Below are 21295 nucleotides of genomic sequence, written 5' to 3'. Positions count from 1 at the left end.
TTCTTCAGACAGTCTTTTGCACCCTTCTCCTTGATTTGTAATAACTTTTGGCTGTCTATAGTACTCCAAATGTTTTTACCGGTCCGACCAATTAGTACAGCCCAAAGCATGACAATAACTGACCATTTTCCGAAGCAATAATCAGCTAAATTTGGGAGTTCTGTTCGGTGTTGATGACGCATTGTAAAAACACTCTATAAAGCTACCACAAAGCTTTAAAAGTTTTCAAAGTTCAAAGCCAAATTTGAACTTGATGGCTGCACACTTGTTTCTCTGATGCATAAGGTCTATTAAGAAAGCAGATTAAAGTTTGCCTTTTTTTGCTTAAACTGTCATATTATTTATAACACCAAAGTTAATTCATGTGAAATGTATTGTTTTACACTTTATTTATTTATTTATATACTGGTCCTTCTCAAAAAATTAGCATATTGTGATAAAGTTTATTATTTTCTGTAATGTACTGATAAACATTAGACTTTCATATATTTTAGATTCATTACAACACAACTGAAGTAGTTCAAGCCTTTTATTGTTTTAATACTGATGATTTTGGCATATACAGCTCATGAAAACCCAAAATTCTTATCTCAAAAAATTGAGACTGCCGACCAGAAGGCCATCATTGACACCCTCAAGCAAGAGGGTAAGACACAGAAAGAAATTTCTAAACGAATAGACTGTTCCCAGAGTGCTGTATCAAGGCACCTCAGTGGGAAGTCTGTGGGAAGGAAAAAGTGTGGCAGAAAATGCTGCACAACGAGAAGAGGTGACCGGACCCTGAGGAAGATTGTGGAGAAGGACAGATTCCAGACCTTGGGGGACCTGCGGAAGCAGTGGACTGAGTCTGGAGTAGAAACATCCAGAGCCACCGTGTACAGGCGCCAGGTCAAGCCACTTTTGAACCAGAAACAGCGGCAGAAGCGCCTGACCTGGGCTACAGAGAAGCAGCACTGGACTGTTTCTCAGTGGTCCAAAGTACTTTTTTCGGATGAAAGCAAATTTTGCATGTCATTCGGAAATCAAGGTGCCAGAGTCTGGAGGAAGACTGGGGAGAGGGAAATGCCAAAATGCCTGAAGTCCAGTGTCAAGTACCCACAGTCAGTGATGGTCTGGGGTGCACTGTGTTTTATCAAGGGCAGGGTCAATGCAGATAGCTAGAATGCAGTGCCACAGGCTGATTGCCTCCATGCCACGCCACATTGAAGCAGTCATTTCTGCAAAAGGATTCCCGACCAAGTATTGAGTGCATAACTGAACATAATTATTTGAAGGTTGACTTTTTTTGTATTTAAAAACACTTTTCTTTTATTGGTCGGATGAAATATGCTAATTTTTTGAGATTTTTGTATTTTGGGAATTTTGGGTTTTCGTGAGCTGTATGCCAAAATCATCAATATTAAAACAATAAAAGGCTTGAACTACTTCAGTTTTGTTGTAATGAATCTAAAATATATGAAAGTCTAATGTTTATCAGTACATTACAGAAAATAATGAACTTTATCACAATATGCTAATTTTTTGAGAAGGACCAGTACATATATACAAGGTGTTGTTCCCTCGTTCATTTGATGGTTTTCTTAGGCATCCTGGGGTCCTTTTCCCACTCGACGTTTCTTTTGCAGAGGCACCTGAATCACATCTGCATTGTCCTGTTGAAGGAACAGACATAATGTAATACACAGGCAGGTTCAATAAGAGTTCCTTAGACAAAATCTATATACATATTGCTTCATATCATTAAATATAATACAAAGGATTTAAATACAGATATTATATTTTTTGCATAAATCTAAAAAGTAGAGATGAGAGATTGAAGTGACCTACCAGTGCTTCAGTGCTCCATGGGCATGGCCTCTTCAGGGTGTTTTTGAAACTTGGAGAGTTTGACCTGGGGTCCTTTCCCACATGTTTTTTGTGCGGCGGTTGCAGAACCACATCTACATCATCCTGCTGAAAGAACAGACATCATCATATGGGCTGAAAAATAATACAAAGGATTTGAAATGGAGATGAATCTGAAGAGCAAAAATGAAAGTCATGAGGGATTTACCGAATCTCCAGTGCTCCATGGACATGGCCTCTTGCAAGTGGACTTGGTTGTTCCCTGTAGAGATGAAGCAGGTGCCAGTGCTTTCTCTGGGGACCTGGGGACAATGGGCACTGGTGCTTCCTTTTGGGATGAGGTAGGCACTGGTGGTTCCTCGTGAGACCAGGTGGGCACAGGTCCTTCCTCTGGGGACAAGGAGAACACATGTGTTTCTCCAGGGGATGAGGCAGGCACTGTTTCTCCTTTCGGAGTCCTGCCAGGTGGTGGTGGTCCCTTTGGGGGCCTTAGGGGCAAGGGAGTCAAGATGACATCCCTTTTTAGAAGAAGTCTTATGTTCTCAGGAACTTTCAGTTTCCCCCTAAGCCGGTGCCTGGCAGGCACAGGTGCTCCCTGTGGGGGCCCTTCTGCCACGATTGCTTCCTCTTGGGATGAGGCAGACACAGGTGCTTCTTTAGGGGACAAGGTGGGCACTAGCACTTCCACTTGGGCTGAGGTGGGCACTGGTGCCTCCTCTTGAAACAAAGTGGGTGCTGGTGCTTTCTCTTGGGACCTTGTGGGAACAGGTACTTCCCCAGAGGATGAGGCAGGCACTTGAGCTCCTTTCGGAGTCTTGGTAGGTGGTGGTGGTCCCATTGGGGGCCTTAGGGGCAAGGGAGTCAAGACCACATCCCTTTTCAGAAAAAGTCTAATATTTTCAGGGACTTTCACTTTTCCCCTAAGCCGGTGTCTAGCAGGCACCGGTGCTCCCTGTGGGGACCCATCTGCCACAAGTTCTTCCTCAAGGGACAAGGCAGGCACAGGTACTTCCTCTTTGGATGAGGAAGCCACTGGTGCTCCTTTAGAGGCTACTGGTGCTTCCTCAGGGGGTGAGCCAGGCACTGCCACCTTCTCTTGGGCTGAGGCTTCCACACTGGACATGGTGTGCACAGGTGCTTCCTCTTCAGACCTGGTGGAAATAGGTGCTTCCCCAGGGGATGAGGCAGGCACTGGTGCTCCTTTTGGAGTCTTGGCAGGCATTGGTGGTGGTCCCTTTGGGGGCCTTAGTGGCAAGGGTGTCAAGATGACATCCCTTGTCAAATATAGTCTCATATTTTCGGGGATTTTTAGTTTTCCCCTCAGATGGTGCCTGGAATGCACAGGTGCTCCCACAAGTGCTTCCTTAGGGGAGGAGACAGGCACAGATGCTTCCTCTTGGCCCAAGGTAGGCACTAGTGCTGCCGCAGAGAATGAGCCTGGCATAGGTACTTCCTCTTGGTATGAAGTGGGCACAGGTCCTTCCTCTGGAGCCAAGGTGGGCACAAGTGCTTCCTCTTGGGATGAGGTTTGCACAGGTGTTTCCTCTGGGGACAAGGAGAACACAGGTGCTTCTCCAGGGGATGAGGCAGGCACTGTTTCTCCTTTCGGAGTCCTGGCAGGTGGTGGTGGTCCCTTTGGGGGCCTTAGGGGCAAGGGAGTCAAGATGACATCCCTGTTTAGAAAAAGTCTTATGTTCTCAGGGACTTTCAGTTTCCCCCTAAGCCGGTGCCTGGCAGGCACAGGTGCTCCCTGTGGGGACCCTTCTGCCACGATTGCTTCTTCTTGGGATGAGGCAGACACAGGTGCTTCTTTAGGGGATGAGGCAGGCACTGGCACTTCCACTTGGGCTGAGGTGGGCACTGGTGCCTCCTCTTGAAACAAAGTGGGTGCTGGTGCTTTCTCTTGGGACCTTGTGGGAACAGGTATTTCCCCAGGGGATGAGGCAGGCACTAGTGCTCCTTTCGGAGTCTTGGTAGGTGGTGGTGGTCCCATTGGGGGCCTTAGGGGCAAGGGAGTCAAGACCACATCCCTTTTCAGAAAAAGTCTAATATTTTCAGGGACTTTCACTTTTCCCCTAAGCCGGTGTCTAGCAGGCACCGGTGCTCCTTGTGGGGACCCATCTGCCACAAGTGCTTCCTCAAGGGACAAGGCAGGCACAGGTACTTCCTCTTGGGATGAGGAAGCCACTGGTGCTCCTTTAGAGGCTACTGGTGCTTCCTCAGGGGATGAGCCAGGCACTGCCACCTTCTCTTGGGCTGAGGCTTCCACACTGGACATGGTGTGCACAGGTGCTTCCTCTTCAGACCTGGTGGAAATAGGTGCTTCCCCAGGGGATGAGGCAGGCACTGGTGCTCCTTTTGGAGTCTTGGCAGGCATTGGTGGTGGTCCCTTTGGGGGCCTTAGTGGCAAGGGTGTCAAGATGACATCCCTTGTCAAATATAGTCTCATGTTTTTGGGGATTTTTAGTTTTCCCCTCAGTTGGTGCCTGGAAGGCACAGGTGCTCCCACCAGTGCTTCCTTAGGGGAGGAGATGGGCACAGATGCTTCCTCTTGGCCCAAGGCAGGCACTAGTGCTGCCTCAGAGAATGAGCCTGGCATAGGTACTTCCTCTTGGTATGAAGTGGGCACAGGTCCTTCCTCTGGAGCCAAGGTGGGCACAAGTGCTTCCTCTTGGGATGAGGTTTGCACAGGTGTTTCCTCTGGGGAACTGGTGGAAACGAGTGCTTCCCCAGAGGAAAAGGTGGACATTGCTGCCCCTATTGCAGTGCTGGCAGGCCTTGGTGGTCCCTCTGGTGGCCTTAGGGGCAATGGTGTCAAGATGACATCCCTTGTCTTATTTCTCCTCAGTGGGTGCCTGGCAGGCACAGGTGCTCCCTGTGGGGACCCGTCTGGCACGGGCACTCCCTCAGGAGACCTGGCAGGCACAGGCTCTCCTTGTTGGTACTTAGGAGAAACAGGTGCTCCTTGTGGGGCCTCCACTATTTGCCACCACTCGCCTGAAGTGAGGTCCCCACATTCATTCTTAATAGATGATGAGCTCAAAAGATCTTCCACCTCCATTATTGCCCACCACCGCCCTGCGAGGAGGGCAGTGATGAGCTCATTACGCTCATCAATGGAGCTGAAGTGCATGGTTGACATGCTCAGTATAGTAGATAAGTGTCTTTGGTGGTGATAAGACATGTTATCCAGAAAAGGTGTATAACTCTGAAAGCTGTTTGTTCGCAACAATTAACTGTGAAGTACTGTGAAAGAAAGAGAAGAATTGTGTAAGCCCTGAAGCTGGTTGTTTTAGTGTTTTAAAATTCTAAAATTCATTATTAATGCATTAAAACATTTCTTTAGCTCAAACAGTATTTGGCGCTAACAATGCCAATGTCCTGGATCTGATTCTCAGTAAATGCATGAACTGATAAAATATTTACTTTGAATTTAGTGTCACATTGGATAAAAACTGTGACAAATCCATAAATATAAAATACAGTGTGCACTGTGCAAAACGCTGGCTCATCCAATGTGAAATATATTTTTAAATAGTCTACGGTTTGTTCTTATTTTTATTAAAACTACTTTTATTTTTGAATATACTAAAGTAAGACTACTGCACAAGTAAACAGTTAAAGGATATCGGTAAAGGCCTTAAAACAAAACATGGGCAAGTTGTGTTGCGACCAGAGCAATTAAAATGCCTTGATACTTATCAAGACTATTTTAAGATACCGAAGAATATAATTTTTATACAATAATTATTGATTTATGTATCAGCCTACCTCAAAATACCTCACGGATAGCCACAAATTTGTTTAAATACACACACCGAGACAATAACATCAAATAGCTTGAAAAGAATTGTAAAAATAGTGATTTAAAAGAAACATCCCCAAAGCCTACATGAAGAGCATACTCACAATCACTCGCCGACTCCCAACAAAGCCAATCTCCCGTGCAGTCAGGTTATAACTCACCGAACGTTCTAAATTAATTATGCGTCATAATGGCTTATAGAACTGCATCTTTTAAATTGTTCCACGATATGACCAATGTGAACGTGTGCACTGTTTCACTCTATTAAACCTGTAGATACATTACAAATATAGAAAATAAATACGTATTTCCTTAATGATTATACACCGCTCTGTTTTTAATTTTTGTACCCCCCAAAAAATAATAATCTGGTTTATTTTTTTTTACGCTGGGTTCAGCCTGTTGGGTCATTTTATTGGTTTATTTGAAATATTTTACCTAGGTACTGGGTAGTTTTTCTATAACTTAATTTACTTGTTAATGGGTTATTAAATACTGGGTTATTATTTTACCCAGCCTCTGGGTTGAGCTGGTAGTACAGTCAGAGAGTGCGGGTTTACTGCGTCCTCTAGTTACAGGAGAAAGCGGTTTTCAGCGCTCCAGTGCACTTCTTCAGCGCAATAAAGGTTTGTATATATTATATTTTATTTATTAAGCCTTTACTGTGCTTTAAATTATATTATATTACCAATCTTAACATACAAGACCGAGATGTCAGTCAGCTGCGTTAGCAACGGTCGTTTCGCATGATGGAAAGGCCTTTTGCCTTGCATAACATAAGATGATTTTATTCGTTATAAGTATTTAATTTAATTTGATGTTAAATTATGTTCTCTAATCTCAATACTGTTTGTTTATAGGCAGGTTATTGGGTCAGTCACGACATTTTTCAGCTATGAGTGAAACGCGAGACGGCGGTCTGACGTTCGTTGTTCCCCTGGCGAACACCCGCCCATCACCGGCTCTGATTTCGGCAACACACCGGCACAAGAATTGGCACTGTTTCGGCGAAAAGCGAGAGACCGGTGCAATATATTTCAATTAAATTATTTACTAATGAATTAAAATGCTACTTCAAATTTTTTTTTTTTAATTATTTCTAAACTGATTAGTAGTGGTATGTATGTAATATTGTAAACTGTACTGTATTCACCAACTAAATTCAGCTTGTCTTATATTTTTGCTTAACAATAAAAGTTTATCTTTTGATTATTGCTGTTGGCTCTATAACTCTGTGTGATTTTTAATTTCCAGCCCATTTTAACCCAGCAATGTAATATTTTTAAACAATAGTTGACTTAAATAAAGCTACCCAGCATGTTGGGTAAAAACATTTACCCCCAAAAAGCTGGGTCAAAATAACCCAGCATGTGTTTAGTCCAATATTTACCCAGCGCTGGGTTGCCAATTAACCCAGGTTGAGTTGTTCTTAACCCTGCTTTTTCCAGATTGTAATAATTACTTTCATGCCATAATAGAGTTGTTAAAATCCATAGAAAATTAAATAAACTGACTAAGGGTCTCTAAAGATCATTGAGACTTTGTTTCCGACAGTTGCTGTCACTTTCTGGCAGGAATAATGCATCTAAACTGCCATCAACAGCGTGTACTGCTCTAATCACAGTTTAACACATTCAAGCATTGATCTCCCTTTATAAATATTTCAAGTTGAATATCTTAATTGTTCTGACAAAGTGTCTTCATGTGTACAAAGAATAAATAAATGCATGCAAGACAAACACCCATTTTAGAGAATAATTTATTGCCAGTAGTAAAGCAGTTAAGCTAGTGGCAGTATTTAATAAAAATCATAAAACAAGACCATAGCATTGCTCACACACACACACGCAGACCCTGAAAAAGTCACATGTCTGTGAATAATCTCGCACTATAAATATATTGGGTCCCATTTTCATGGTCAAAAAATAAAGATGTTCCAAAGTCACAATTTACAAACAACGAATGAAAAAAAAAGAAAAGAAAACATAACACATCACAAGAAAATGCAGACGTACTTTCAGAATTGAAATGAACGCGTGTTGTGACGATCACACATTCACATCCTCGACATATTGTAGTTATTTTTCTTTTCTTAAGATTCTTTTCTGCTTTTTTTCTTTGCTTGTGAATGAACATACAGTAAGGCTGATAATGACACACCACTGAGTTGGTACACTACTTTTTCCTGTCTTTCTTTTTTGGAAAACGAAACAAAAACAAAACATATCTACAAAAACCTAGTGAAACCTTGAAATCAAAACTGTACATTAAAATTTACATTACAAACGAATGAGGATTTGTATAAAAAAATCAGTTTGCATGGTTATATCTATACAAATACAGATATCACCTTGACGCTTGAAATGTTGCTCTTCTCCCATTATCCATGACAATATATCAGTTATATTTTCTGTGTAAATTGTACATCTCAGCATGATCTTGTGCATGATGATCAACGTATTATTCAATGGCACAGCCAAGTCTAACGTTCTCCCCAATACTGTTAAATAATAATAATATTAATAACAGCCCACGAGAGCTACCGAAGAGAACTCATGTTTAAGCAAGTCTTTTCAAAACCCCTCTTGAGTGTGCGTTTGGATGTTTGGCATTTACGTTAAGTGTAAGACTACATTTGTGTACCGTGTATGTCGTGTGGTTATGATCTGAACACACAAGTCAGTCTCCTGTAACAGGGTTTCATTTAGGCACTTTTGATATTCTGGATCCAGTGTCAGACTTCAGTATGCTGCTGATGTTGAGAGTCCAGCGGCGGTATGACGAGCCTCTGAAACTGCGCTCCCTCCTCCTCCCCACCGCTCTCGTAATCGCTCATCATCACTTCCGACTCCTCGCAGCAGGCGGACATGTCCGAGCAGGACGCCGTGGACGTGTACAGCGACAGCGACATGTTATCGGCAGCGGGGGGATCGAAGTCGCGGCCGTAGCCCAGCGGGAAGCCTCCGCGCCGGTATCCGCCGGTGGAGGACGACGTGATGGTGCTGGTGGGGTTGGTCTGGGGTTCGGGGTCTGACGAGTAATGGTGGTGGGGTAGGAATTGGGTGAGGCTGTAGAGCTGGGGTAAGGGCGGGCGTTGCCGTACTCCAGACCCTCCGGGACTAGAGGGGGCGCTGTTGAGCGCTCGCGTAGCAGGCTGTAATGTGTCGTAGCGCTCCCCGTACTCCGGCACGGGCGGAGGAGGGGGCAGGTCGTCGTGGGAAGGAAAGTCGTCGGGAGGGGGAGGGAAGTCGCTTTCGATATCGTATCCGCCGGGATAGTAGTCCGTGTCCAGCAGGGCGGGGTCACTGTAAAGGGTGGGTGGGGCCTCCACTACCTCATACTGAGGAAACTCCTGGATTCCAGGAAGTTGAACACTCGGCATCCAGTCAGATGTGTCCCAATGATAGCCTGTTGGACAAAAATAATTGTAAGTATCACAGCGACAAGCCACAAGACGGGAAGAAAAAAATCTTATGATTAGATTAGGTTTTACAGATTGTAAAAAGGCTGGGGTCAATTCAACTTCAGAGAGGTTGATTTAAGTAAAGTGATAGTTCACCAAAAAAATGAAAATTCTGGTAATAATTACTCACCCTCATGTAGTTTCAAACCCGTAAGACATTTGTTCATCTTTGGAGCACAAAATAAAGTAATTTTTGATGAAATCCAACAGCTTTCTGGCCCAACAACGCCCAGAAAGGCCCAGAAAGGTAGTAAGGACATCCATAAAATATCGAATATCGATAATTATGACCCTGGACCACAAAACCAGTCTTAAGTCGCTGGGGTATATTTGTAGCAATAGCCAAAAATACATAGTATGGGTCAAAATTATTGATTTTTCTTTTATGCCAAAAATCATTAGGAAATTAAGTAAAGATCATGTTCCATGAAGATTTTTTGTAAAATTCCTACTGCAAACATATCAAAATGTAATTTTTGATTAGTAATATGCATTGCTAAGAGCTCAATTTGGACAACTTTAAAGGTGATTTTCTAAGTATTTTGATTTTTTTGCACCCTCAGATTTCAGATTTTCAAATAGTTGTATCTCGGCCAAATATCGTCCTATCCTAACAAACCATACATCAACAGAAAGCTTATTTATTGATGTATACATCTCAGTTTTGTAAAATTTAACCTTATGACTGGTTTTGTCATCCAGGGTCACAATTGATAAAATAGTCGAGGTGACATCAGTGGTTCAACCTTAATAAAAAACAACTAACTTCAACAACTTCTTCTCTTTCGCGTCAGTCTTCGACACGCGTTCACAAGAGTCGTGAGTCGCGGTACTCACGTGAACACGAGAAGAAATTGTTGAACAAAGTCGTTTTTGCACAGAAAAAGTATTCTTGTCACTTCATAAAATTAAGGTTGAATCACTGATGTCACATGAACTATTTTAAGGATGTCCTCACTACCTTTCTGGGCCTTGAATGTGGTAGTTACATTGCTTTGCTTCTATGGAGGGTCAGAAAGCTCTCGGATTTCATCAAAAATATCTAAATATGTGTCCTGAAGATGAATGAAGGTCTTATAGGTTTGGAACGACATGAGGGTCGACCACAAAGTCTTAAGTACGGGTATATTTGGAGTATCCATCAACACACTGTATAGGTCAAAATTATCGACTTTTCTTTTATGCCAAAAATCATTAGGATATTGAGTAAAGATCATGTTCCATGAAGATATTTTGTACATTTCCTACCATAAATATATCAAAACTTAATATTTGATTAGTAATATGCATTGCTAACTTAATTTGGATAACTTTAAAGGCGATTTTCTCAATATTTGGATTTTTTTGCACCCTTATATTCCAGATTTTCAAGTTTTATCTCAGCCGAATATTGTCCTGACAAACAATCCATTAATGGAAAGCTTATTTATTCAGCTTTCAGATGATTTATAAATGTCAATTAAAAAAATTGACCCTTATGACCTTATGGTTTTGTGGTCTGGGGTCACAAATATATATGAAAATAGACTAAAACGTTAATAATATTGAATTGAATTTGACCTGAAAATCTTCCCATGACATTTTTTTATTAATTACAATTTATTCTGTGTAAACAGAAGTTGAATTGACTCCAACCCTTCAAAAACCACTCAGTTAATACCATTCAGGTCATTTAAAACCAATAGCATGCAACGTCAGTATCACAGCAACACAATGCAGATCATTCAGCACAGCACAAATATTACTGGAGTGCACACAAATACACACAATTTACATCAACAATAACTCTATTATTTGTAGATTTACAAAACAACCTTGAAGATATGACAATTAGTCAATACTTTCAAAGATCCATTTATCCACATTACATTATTAGGGAGGGTGTTTTATGGTGAGTTTAGGGGACTTTTTGGGAGATACACACTCTTACACACACAAACGTTTTTTGTTTTTTTTTGTGACAAAAATTTCACAAAATCCATTTATTTCTAAACCCCAAAAGTGAGCTTATTTGATGTATTTTTGTCACAGATTTTGTGGACATGCAGAGTTTTGTTATATTGAGGGGCATAACCAAGCCAAAATGAAACAAAAAATCGAATCGAAAGGCTTCAGGCAAACTGTACGAAATTAAGATAATAAATCACCTCTTGGGTTCTTGTGTTCATGAGCCGAGAATGACTCTTTAGATAAAAGGCAAACAGAATTGCAGAGAAAAGAGAGAAAGAAAAAATGTCAAATACTACAAGATCGAAAAACACTGAGGAAAAAAAGAGTGCAGAACAATGAGAATATGAGAAGATCTTCATGCCATTTGCTTGCACAGAAACATTTCATAACAGCATGGTGGGAAAGTGAAATTACCTGAACAATCTAGTGCTACTGAAATCTAGGCATTTATTTAGAATTTTTTAAAGGGAACTCTGGTTATTATGACATGTGTGGCTTAATATTACGTTAACAATGCCTCTTACGGAAATATGTAGTACAAAATCCATGAAAGATTTACAGTATGTTATTTAAAAAATCCAGATTGTTTATATCCAGTCAGGATGGCATCTAGCGTTTCTCGTCTCTGCCGTTTGTAAGCTCTTTCAGTAGCTGTGGTCTACTAAAAGCCTCAAAGGCATCAGGGCTAAAGTGGAGAGAACAAAGACATGGGTCTTTAGAAAGTTTTATTCGTCCATAAATCATTCGTCCCATTCTTTTCCCCTCTTCTTATCACTAGAAAAAGCAGTGAAGACTTGCATGGCTTCTCTCATTGCTCTTTAACTGAAAGTTACAACAAAAAGCTGGTAAAAATAGCAACAGGTAATGGCAGTAGCTCACTGAGTGCAGCCATTTCACGTCATTGAAATAATGGCAACCCCCCATAGTCCAAAATATGTATAAAACGATGTGGATTTTTCAAATAACGCAAGTCCTTCAAAGGTTTTCTGCTACATATTTTAGAAAGAGACATCATTTATGTTATTTTAAGCTATACAAGTCTTAATACCGGGGTTTCCTTTGTCTTTGTGATTTGGGTGAAGAAAATGGCATTTCAGAGACCTAATAATCACCAACCAAACACTACAGACACAGATACCCAATAATCAGCATTGAAGCAGCAAAATAATACCTTCTTTCTCCACCGAGTCAACAACAGAGCTGACAAGGTGGATTACTGTCACTAGGGAGGCTTGTAAGAAGGGCAGATAAGAGAAAATCTAACATTAATTTTTTTGAAGTAAACATGACAGGAAAGAAACATTGGACGTCAAGAGGAAACAAAGACAAAAACGTTTTTCACGTTGACAACTCTGACAAAACTGATGGATTTGAACTGATTGACTGGCACTGTCAGAACAACAGATACTATTTGGTTTTATGGGATTTAGGCTTTTGACAAGGGTGTGATCTGAGGGATGGGTTAATGGCAGAGGGATTTGGTTGTGTCGGTAAGGCACACGTCTGGGTTGAGCTCTGGTGGAGGATGGTGGGAGTGACGGCAGACGTTGTGCTTATGATTACACACATTAACAGAGTGATGAAAGGAAGGATCAGAAAAATTCTCAAAGATAAAAGAGAACAAAGACACTCTCTGGCCCCAAACCAAAACCAGATGGAAGAAAAAATGAAGGAAGCAGGGTTGATGCTTCAGAGGAATGTGCGGGTACATGGCCATAAGGAAATATGAATAATCCATTCACTATAGCGCATTAGTGTTTATCAGAGATTCAGCGGGGGAGTTGTTAGGCCAAGGTCAGGGGTTGAAAAGGTCAAATGAGGGTCAAAGTCAATGGTTAGATGACTGGAGTCGCTTTCACATGACTTACGACAGGGGTGTGCAAAATGACAATTTTTTTTCAAATAAAACAAAATATAACTATTAGATTCTTCCTTCCTTGATTCTTATTACTGTGTTGTTATCTGAATGATCCTCAACTGTGTTTTTTTGTTTAGTGATAGTTGTTCACGAGTCCCTTGTTTGTCAGGGCCCACAAATTCTTTGGTTTTCCAGCATTTTTGTGTATTTGAATCCTCTCGAACAATGTACTGTATGATTTTTTCGCACTAAGGGCAACTGAGGGACTCATATGCAACTATTACAGAAGGTTCAACCATTCACTGACGCTCCAGATGGAAAAAACAATGCATTAAGAGCTGGGAGGTGAAAACTTTTGAACAGAATGGAAATTTTTCTTATTTTGCTTAAATAGTACTAATTTTAGTTAGTACGGCCCTTCAGAGGCTACAGAAGATAGTTACATGTTTAATAGAAGACAAAATATGTTCAATTTACCCTGATCTTCAGATTCAAAATGTTTTCATCCCCTGGCTCTCAATGCATGGTTTTTCCTTCTGGAGCATCAGTGAGTGTTTGAACCTTCTGTAATAGTTGTATATGAGTCCCTCAGTTGTCCTCAGTGTGAAAAGATGGATCTCAAAATCATACAGTCATTGTTGGAAAGGGTTCAAATACACAAAAATGATGAAAAACTAAAGAATTTGTGGGACCTGAATGATTTACTGAAGAACTGTTAAGGACAAACAAGGGAATCATTAAGAACTTTCACTAAAACTAATGTACACTATTATTTTGTCTTGTGGACTATATGTAAACATATTTTATATGAAACATTTTATTCAGGTCAGTACTAAATAAACAATAACATTTTTTAACCATTCTGCACATTCTGAAAGGGGGATGTAAACTTTTGACCTCTGCCATAAGTCATGTGAAAAGGCCTTCAGATGCAGTAATCAGGATCAACAATGTTATACAGTGTGTGCTGTAGACCCATCATGTGTACTTTTCATACCCTGCTTTTACACTCTGAGCTGATGTCTTCAACCATCCATTGGCTTCAATAAAAGACAAAGAGAGGAAGGGGAAAAAAAGAAGAGAAAATCCAAAATATCAACTTCACACAGAGAACTAATAACGATACTATATAGGCCATTCTCAGATGTTGCCTTGAACTGATGAAAAGCTTATGAGAAGTTGCTATGGCGAAAGAAAAAGACGAGGGGGCTTAGAGTGAAGACAAGCTTTTTTCTTTTTATGCATTGAGAATTTCACAGGCCCTTTAAGTGATCGCTTCCTTCCACCGTGGGCGAGTGTTCACTTACGAGCAGGCCTCTATTTAAAACCTTGCTCGGTGTCTGTGGTGGGATTTGATCCAAATGGGAGCTGAAGCCCCAGTGCAGCGATAAGGAAGAGAGAGAGAAACGACATAACACATGACCCAAAATCATATCACCCTTTACACTCGGTTACATCAGTAAAAGAAAGACAGACAGGGTTAGCAGATGTTCAAAACAAAAAAAAGTCAAAACATGATAAACTGTATAGGGCTCTGTCAACTCAAAGAGCATGCAAAAGACAACTGCAATGTCTATGTTAAAGTATTAAAAATAAAGTGCTAAGTATAAAATATAAAAATTACAGCAAAAATTAAAATTACTGCATGTTTTACGCACCCTCAAGCCATCCTAGGTGTATATAACTTTCATCTTTCAGACAAATACAATCAGAGATATATTAAAAAATGTCCTGGCTCTTCCAAGCTTTATAATGGCAGTGAATGGGTGTTGAGATTTTGAAGTCCTTAAAGGTGCATCCATCCATCATAAAAAGTACTCCACAAAGCTCTGTGTTAATAAAGGCCTTCTGAACTGAATCGATGCATTTTTGTAAGAAAAATATCCGTATTTAAAACTTTATAAACCACAATCTCTAGCTTCTACTAACTGTGGTACTCTTGGCTCATATCAAATTCCTGAGATTTTTCTTTACAAATTTACTTCTAATTCTTGACCCGCGTTTTGTTTTGCTCTCTTCACTCCGCTTCCGTGTTTGTCACTTCCGTGTTCTTCACCGTGTTTGCCTACGTCATCCTCCAGAACACCACTTTCTCGTGAATGCAGATACGACAGTTAGCGGAAACTAGAGATTGCGGTTTGCAAAGTTATAAATATGGATATTTTTCTTAGAAAAACACATTATTCATTTCAGAAGACCTTTAATAACCCCTCAAAGCCATGTGGACTACTTTTTATGATGGATAGATGCACTTTTTTGGACTTCAAAATCTCAACACCCATTCACTGCCATTATAAAGCTTAGAGCCAGAACAGTTTTTAATATAACTCAGATTGTATTCATCTGAAAGAAGAAAGTCATATACACCTAGGTTGGATTGAGGGTGAGTAAATCATGGGGTAATTTTAATTTTCGGGTGAATTACCCCTTTAAATCCATTTTACAGTTCTAATAAATTAATAGGCAGCGTTTGTTGTATACTGTCAGTACACTGCAAAAAAGGCTAATATTACTTAGTATTTTTGTCTTGTTTCTAGTCAAAATATCTTAAAATTCTTAAATGAAGGTGAATTTACTAGAAAAACAATATGACTTTAGATATTTAGTCTTGTTTTAAGCAAAATGCACTTAATTAATATTTTCCCCCCTGGAAACAAGACTAAATATCTTATGTCATTTTGCTTATTTAGAAAATGGATCTTAATTTAAGAATTCTTAGATATTTTGAGACTTTTATTGCAGTGTATTTATCACAGTATGAAGTACACCAGGTGGTACCATTCCAAACATAGCCTTTTTTATCTGCGAAAGAAGCTGTATTCTTTCCATAATATATATTTTTTCATCTTGTTTACAGAGAATCATACAGTATAAATAATTCTGATATCTGAAAAAGGACTAAGAACATGTCAAAGAAGTATATTCTGGCTGGTTACGATGTATCAGGCATCTATATGATGAGTTAAAGCAAATGCATTCTATTCCATACGTACCATTGTCGTCACATGACTCGGACTGGAAGGAGCTGAGAGAGTGGACCTCAGACATGCTGCCTCTGGTGTTGTAAGGATGACAGGCACTGTCCTCTACCGGTTTCTTACTTAGACACGGATCCAGGTCCACTACTTTAGCTGTGAGGAGAATAAAAGAAGAAAACAGTCAAACTTCCTGAGCCCATGATTGTCTTACAAGTCACACGCATGACATTTGGATTCCAAGTGGGTTTCTGTACATACCATCGTAGTCATAATCCCAGCTGGGCTTTTGTATGGAGTCACTGTCTGACACAGAGTTGGAGGGTGGAGGAGGAGGCAGGTTGGGTGCTACACTACAGACAGCCACCGTCTTCCTGTGCCCGTGCACTGAATCGGGGTTGAATGTGCTGAATTCTGGGTGCTCTGGTATGGCTGAGCCCTCAAACGAGTTGCGGTCTAGATTGTTGCGGGAGTCGCTTGGAATGCTGGGAGTGTAGGAGATGGGCCGTACAGGGACTTGAGGCGGGATGTCGGAGTAGATGTTCTTGTTGAGTTTGGAGTCAAAGTATGGCCGCTGGAGGAAGGCGTGCGAGGCTCCCATGTTTACGCCAAGCTTGTCGTCATCGTCAGATTTGGATTTTGAGCGCCGGCAAATGCGCTTGCGCACCACGACGAAGAGTAGGACGAGAAGGAAAATGCTGGCAACAAAGACGACGATTCCGATTACTTCCTCCAGGCCGATGTTCCAAGAGGTGGAGACAAATTCGTTGCGGATTTCAGAACGGAGTTCACAATGCCGCCCACTGAAGCCCACAGAGCAGTTACAGTTGAAGGAGCCGTATGTGTTCTGGCAGTGGCCGCCATTGCCGCAAGGGTTCTTCAGACACTCATCTACATCACTGAGGCACCTAAACGCACACAGACACACAAACATGTACTGTAAATACACAGCTGTATATTCAACCTACAGTATCACTCAAAAATTTGGAGTTTGTAACATTTTTTAATGTAGGACCCTATGATTTCCACAATGTGGAAAATGTGGACGCAACTGTGGAATCCAATAATAATAGTGGATGAATAAATCAAAAGTATGTCACTTTAAATCAAAATGCGATATGCACTAGTGTCTGTAAATATTAAGCCACAAAATACTATTCAAATCTAAATTTGCATGTTCTGCATGTCTTTGTGTGAATGAATTACTCAGGCACAAGTTTTTTTATTACATACTGAAGCGCGCAACGCTTGCAGTGTTTTTCAACCTCTCTGAGAGTCACTTCATAAGAATTTTGGCATTTCTTTTGAGAAAAACCATCGTCACATCACACACAAACAGAAATGTAACGGTCTTCACAGCAACCCATTCAAATAAAAGTTTGGTTTTACTTAAAGAAACTTAATGTAATTATAGTTCTACTGCTAACAAAATTATTATTAAAACATGATTTTTAAAGAATATTTACCAGAACAATTTTTTACAAGAGTTTATTATCAATTTAAATCAATTTTTATTTAAGAGTTTAAATTTAAATATACAACACAGTATTTCTGAATTTTTTTTTTCTTCTTCAGTATTTTTTTAAATAATTTGCTGGTAAATAGTGTATATTTTGTGATATCAATTAATTAGATATGTTTTTTTATTAATAAAATGTTTATTTTTTTAAAGAATATTTACCAGAACAGTTATTTACCAGAATATTGACTAGACAAATGTAGATACACAACACAGTATTTCTGAAAAAAAAAAGAAACTAATAAAAATAATAAAAAATTAGTTTTTTTAAAATATAATTATAATTATTTAGAGATAATTTTGATTATTAAAATGTAATAAAACCATTCAAATGAAACCCAGAAATTTATGGAAAACACATAATTTGGTAAAAAAAAATTATTTCATAGGGCCTCAAAAATATAATTTTTGTTGAACTTTTAATAATTTGCTTTTAATAATTGTGCAAGTTTTGTGATATTAATTAACTAGACAGGCTTTTTGATTAATACAATTTTATTTTATCATTAAAACCAAGTCTAGAAAATAAAAAAAAATGCAACGGATTTTATAGAGCTTTTATGATTCACATGGCTGTGTTTATTTGATCAAAAATACAATAAAAAAGTAATATTATGAAACATTATATCCATTTTAAATAACTGTTTTCTATTTGAATATTTTTTTAAATGTAATTTATATGCCAAAGCTGAATTTTAGCAGCCTATTATTACTCCATTATCCTATGAAACTTCAGATAATCACCCTAATATGCTGATTTGGTGCTCAATAAACATTTCTTATAATTACCATATTAAAATCTTCTATAACATTATGTCACTTTTAATCAATTTAGTGCATCCTTGCTGAATAGAACTTATTAATTTCTTTCACTTAGAAAGTCTCATCTAGGTATCATCTCAAGAGAAGCAGCATCTCATAAAGAATCTCTTCATTACGCCCATTTAATATATGTTTGACTTATTCGATCAAGTCTCACAGGTTCATTAAATGGGTCAAAAGATGTACCTGTCTCCTTGGAACCCTGGCTCACACTCACACACGGGACCATCCAGGCTATCAATGCACTTCCCGCTGTTCTTACACGGGTTATCTGTGCAGTATGGACCCAGCTGACACCTGACAGAAAAGTACAAAGAGCCAAAATGTCATTTAAAAACTTGTCATTTAAAAACACACACACACACACACACACACACACACACACACACACACACACACACACACACACACACACACACACACACACACACACACACACACATGTTGGGTTTACATGTTTTATGGGGACATTGCATAGGCGTAATGGTTTTTATACTGTACAAACCGTATTTTCTATCGCCCTACACCTACCCTACACATAAACCTAGCCCTCACAGGAGATTGTGCACACTTTTACTTCCTCAAAAAAACTCATTGTGCATGATTTATAAGCCTGTTTCCTCATGGGGACCTGAGAAATGTACCCACAAGGTCAAAATCTACTGGTATTCCTATCCTTGTGGGGACATTTGAATACCAGGTGCACACACACACACACACACACACACACACACACACACACACACACACACACACACACACACACACAATTTAGATAAACTTTAAATAAGAAGAACCGTGTTTGGATAGTTTTTAATTGCAGTAGAATTTTCTCAAAGAGAAAATTGATTCTGTCTTACTGCATTAAATCTGATTATCAATCACATCGCCTCCCCAAAGCTTCTGATTAAATTTCTCATTTAATAGGAATTACTGAGAATGCCGCATGGATTTCTGAAGTATTCTTCTTTAGTTCGAGTTACACCATGCATATTAATGACATTTAATTTATGAAAATATTGACAGAGCTTAGTTTTATTTGGCTACACTTGGAAAATACGCAATGTAATTAAAATGGAAAAAGAACTAATTTAGTCAAATATCAAACTTAAAAAATAATTACACAAAGAGGAACATGGTGTAATGCTATGAGGTCTAAGTATAATTTGAATTTGAATTAAAAGTATTAAGAACAAACCATTCAAAATGAAACAGAATGAAAAGTAGACACATTTATAACAGTGTCACATAATGGAGATTATTGAGTATTTGTGTATTCAGATTGTGTATACAGTGCCCCAAAAATAGTTGCCCCAAAAATAACTGGGCACTTAAACCATCCTTGAAAACGTATTAATGTCACTGCACAAATCAAAATAGTTTTTTTCTTTTTAAAGAAAGATAGCACTAGCTCATGTTCAGAGTTTAAGTTATTAAAGTTTAAGTTATGAAACACAAAAGTACCTGAACACCATTTTAAAATACAGAATTTGTCTACTGATAAAAATGAGACTTCACATCATTTGATTCCAGGTACCACCTAATTTGATATTATCTAATGCAATTAAAAAATTAATGAATTTCTAAGTGTTGCTCAGTGTCAGAATAATTCCTGTGTTCAAATGTGCATGCGTTCTCACCGTTGGCCTGAGTATTGTCCTCGGCACTGACAGTAGAAGTCTCCTGCTCGTGGGATACATGTCCCTCCATAGAGGCAGGGATTAGAAGCACAGGGGCTGATAGTGACTTCACAATGAGTGCCCATGAACGCAGCGGTGCACTTACAGAAATATCCTACAGCACACAACAGAGCACAGCATGTTAGTCACTCCTGCATCTGACTGAACTACACTCAAAATGTAGAATCAAATTTAAAAAAAGCCACGCATACCTCCGTTAGGCAATGATGAACATGTGCCTCCATTGGCACAGGGGTTACTAGAGCAGCCCTGGAGTGGAGGAGCCAAGCTGCATCCGGGAGCTGCCTCGACCAGCTCCTCCAGGACTGAGTGAACTCCTCGAACCTGAGATAGTGGCAGCTCCCTCCCATTGAACACAATCCCCTCTAGACAACCCCGCAGCCCATTTACCACAAGTCTTCCTGAGCCGGATGTTGGCCGTGCATGACCTCCAAAGTACATGCTGGTGTCCAGGTTGAGGGTGCGGAGAGTTCCCGGAGCTTTGCCGGACGCAGCGTGGACCTGATCTAGGACCAGTCTAGCATAGTTGCCATCTACCTCAAGAGAGACAGTGTGCCACTCTCCGTCACTGACCTGGGTACTGTGCACAGACACCACTCCGGGACCACTGCCACAGTCAAACTTGTACTGGAGGCGGCCGTTCACAATCTGAAACAAACACAGATAGGTTAGTCATGCTGACACTATATTAAATTGACAAACATCTGGGGTCAATCCTAATCAATTCAATATCTCAAATCCATATTTAGCATATTCACAGTCAAAATAATAATAATTAATAATTTACACATTATTATTACATTTATTAAAAATAAACTAAAAATACAATGGTGGCCAACATTTTTAGAACACTAGTATTTTCAGTAGCTAAAAATGTTTTTAAGTTAGCTATTTCTATTTTTTGCTGTAGTGTGTCAGTAGGAAATATCGGTTTACATTTCTAAACATTCATTTTGCCATTAATTGTAAGAATCCTGTGAGATTTTTGTTTGCAACAAGAGTTTGACAACAGACAGTGCTCCACACAGAGATCTGATCTCATCATCATCCAGTCTGTCTGGAATGACATGAAAAAATAGAACAAACTGAGACACACTAAATCCATAAGGACTGTGGCAACATCTCCAAGATGCTTTAAGAAACCTACCTGCAAAGCTACAGCACTGTTAAAGGTTTTAGGCACTTGTGTAAAATGCTGTAAAATAAGGATGCTGTCAAAAATGTCATAAACAGATTTTATTTATCAATGAATCTCTGTAAACTAAATTAAATCAACATTTGGTGTGGCCATCCTTTGCGTTTATGGCAGCTTTTCCCCTAGGTGTTCTTGCGCATAGTTTTTCAGGTAGCTTTGCAGG

At 39.6% G+C, this 21295-nt stretch overlaps 1 protein-coding gene across 1 annotated transcript in view; it reads right to left on the bottom strand.

Moving 5' to 3' along the window:
- Positions 1–7391: 7391 nt before the first annotated feature.
- Positions 7392–21295, bottom strand: part of fat1a (FAT atypical cadherin 1a) — a 110863-nt gene continuing 96959 nt past the window's right edge. Inside the window, exons 22-28 of the mRNA XM_073841555.1 lie at positions 20129–20585; positions 19878–20031; positions 18424–18534; positions 16158–16804; positions 15915–16052; positions 11261–11296; positions 7392–9058 (exon numbers count right to left, since the gene is read on the bottom strand). Coding sequence (XP_073697656.1) covers positions 8385–9058; positions 11261–11296; positions 15915–16052; positions 16158–16804; positions 18424–18534; positions 19878–20031; positions 20129–20585 — 2217 coding nt within the window. The 3' untranslated portion in view covers positions 7392–8384. The remainder of the gene's footprint in view (positions 9059–11260; positions 11297–15914; positions 16053–16157; positions 16805–18423; positions 18535–19877; positions 20032–20128; positions 20586–21295) is intronic.

Source organism: Garra rufa, chromosome 6, assembly GCF_049309525.1.
Source record: "Garra rufa chromosome 6, GarRuf1.0, whole genome shotgun sequence".
Classification (NCBI taxonomy): Eukaryota; Metazoa; Chordata; class Actinopteri; order Cypriniformes; family Cyprinidae; genus Garra; species Garra rufa.
This window is presented reverse-complemented; position numbering and strand designations above follow the sequence as displayed.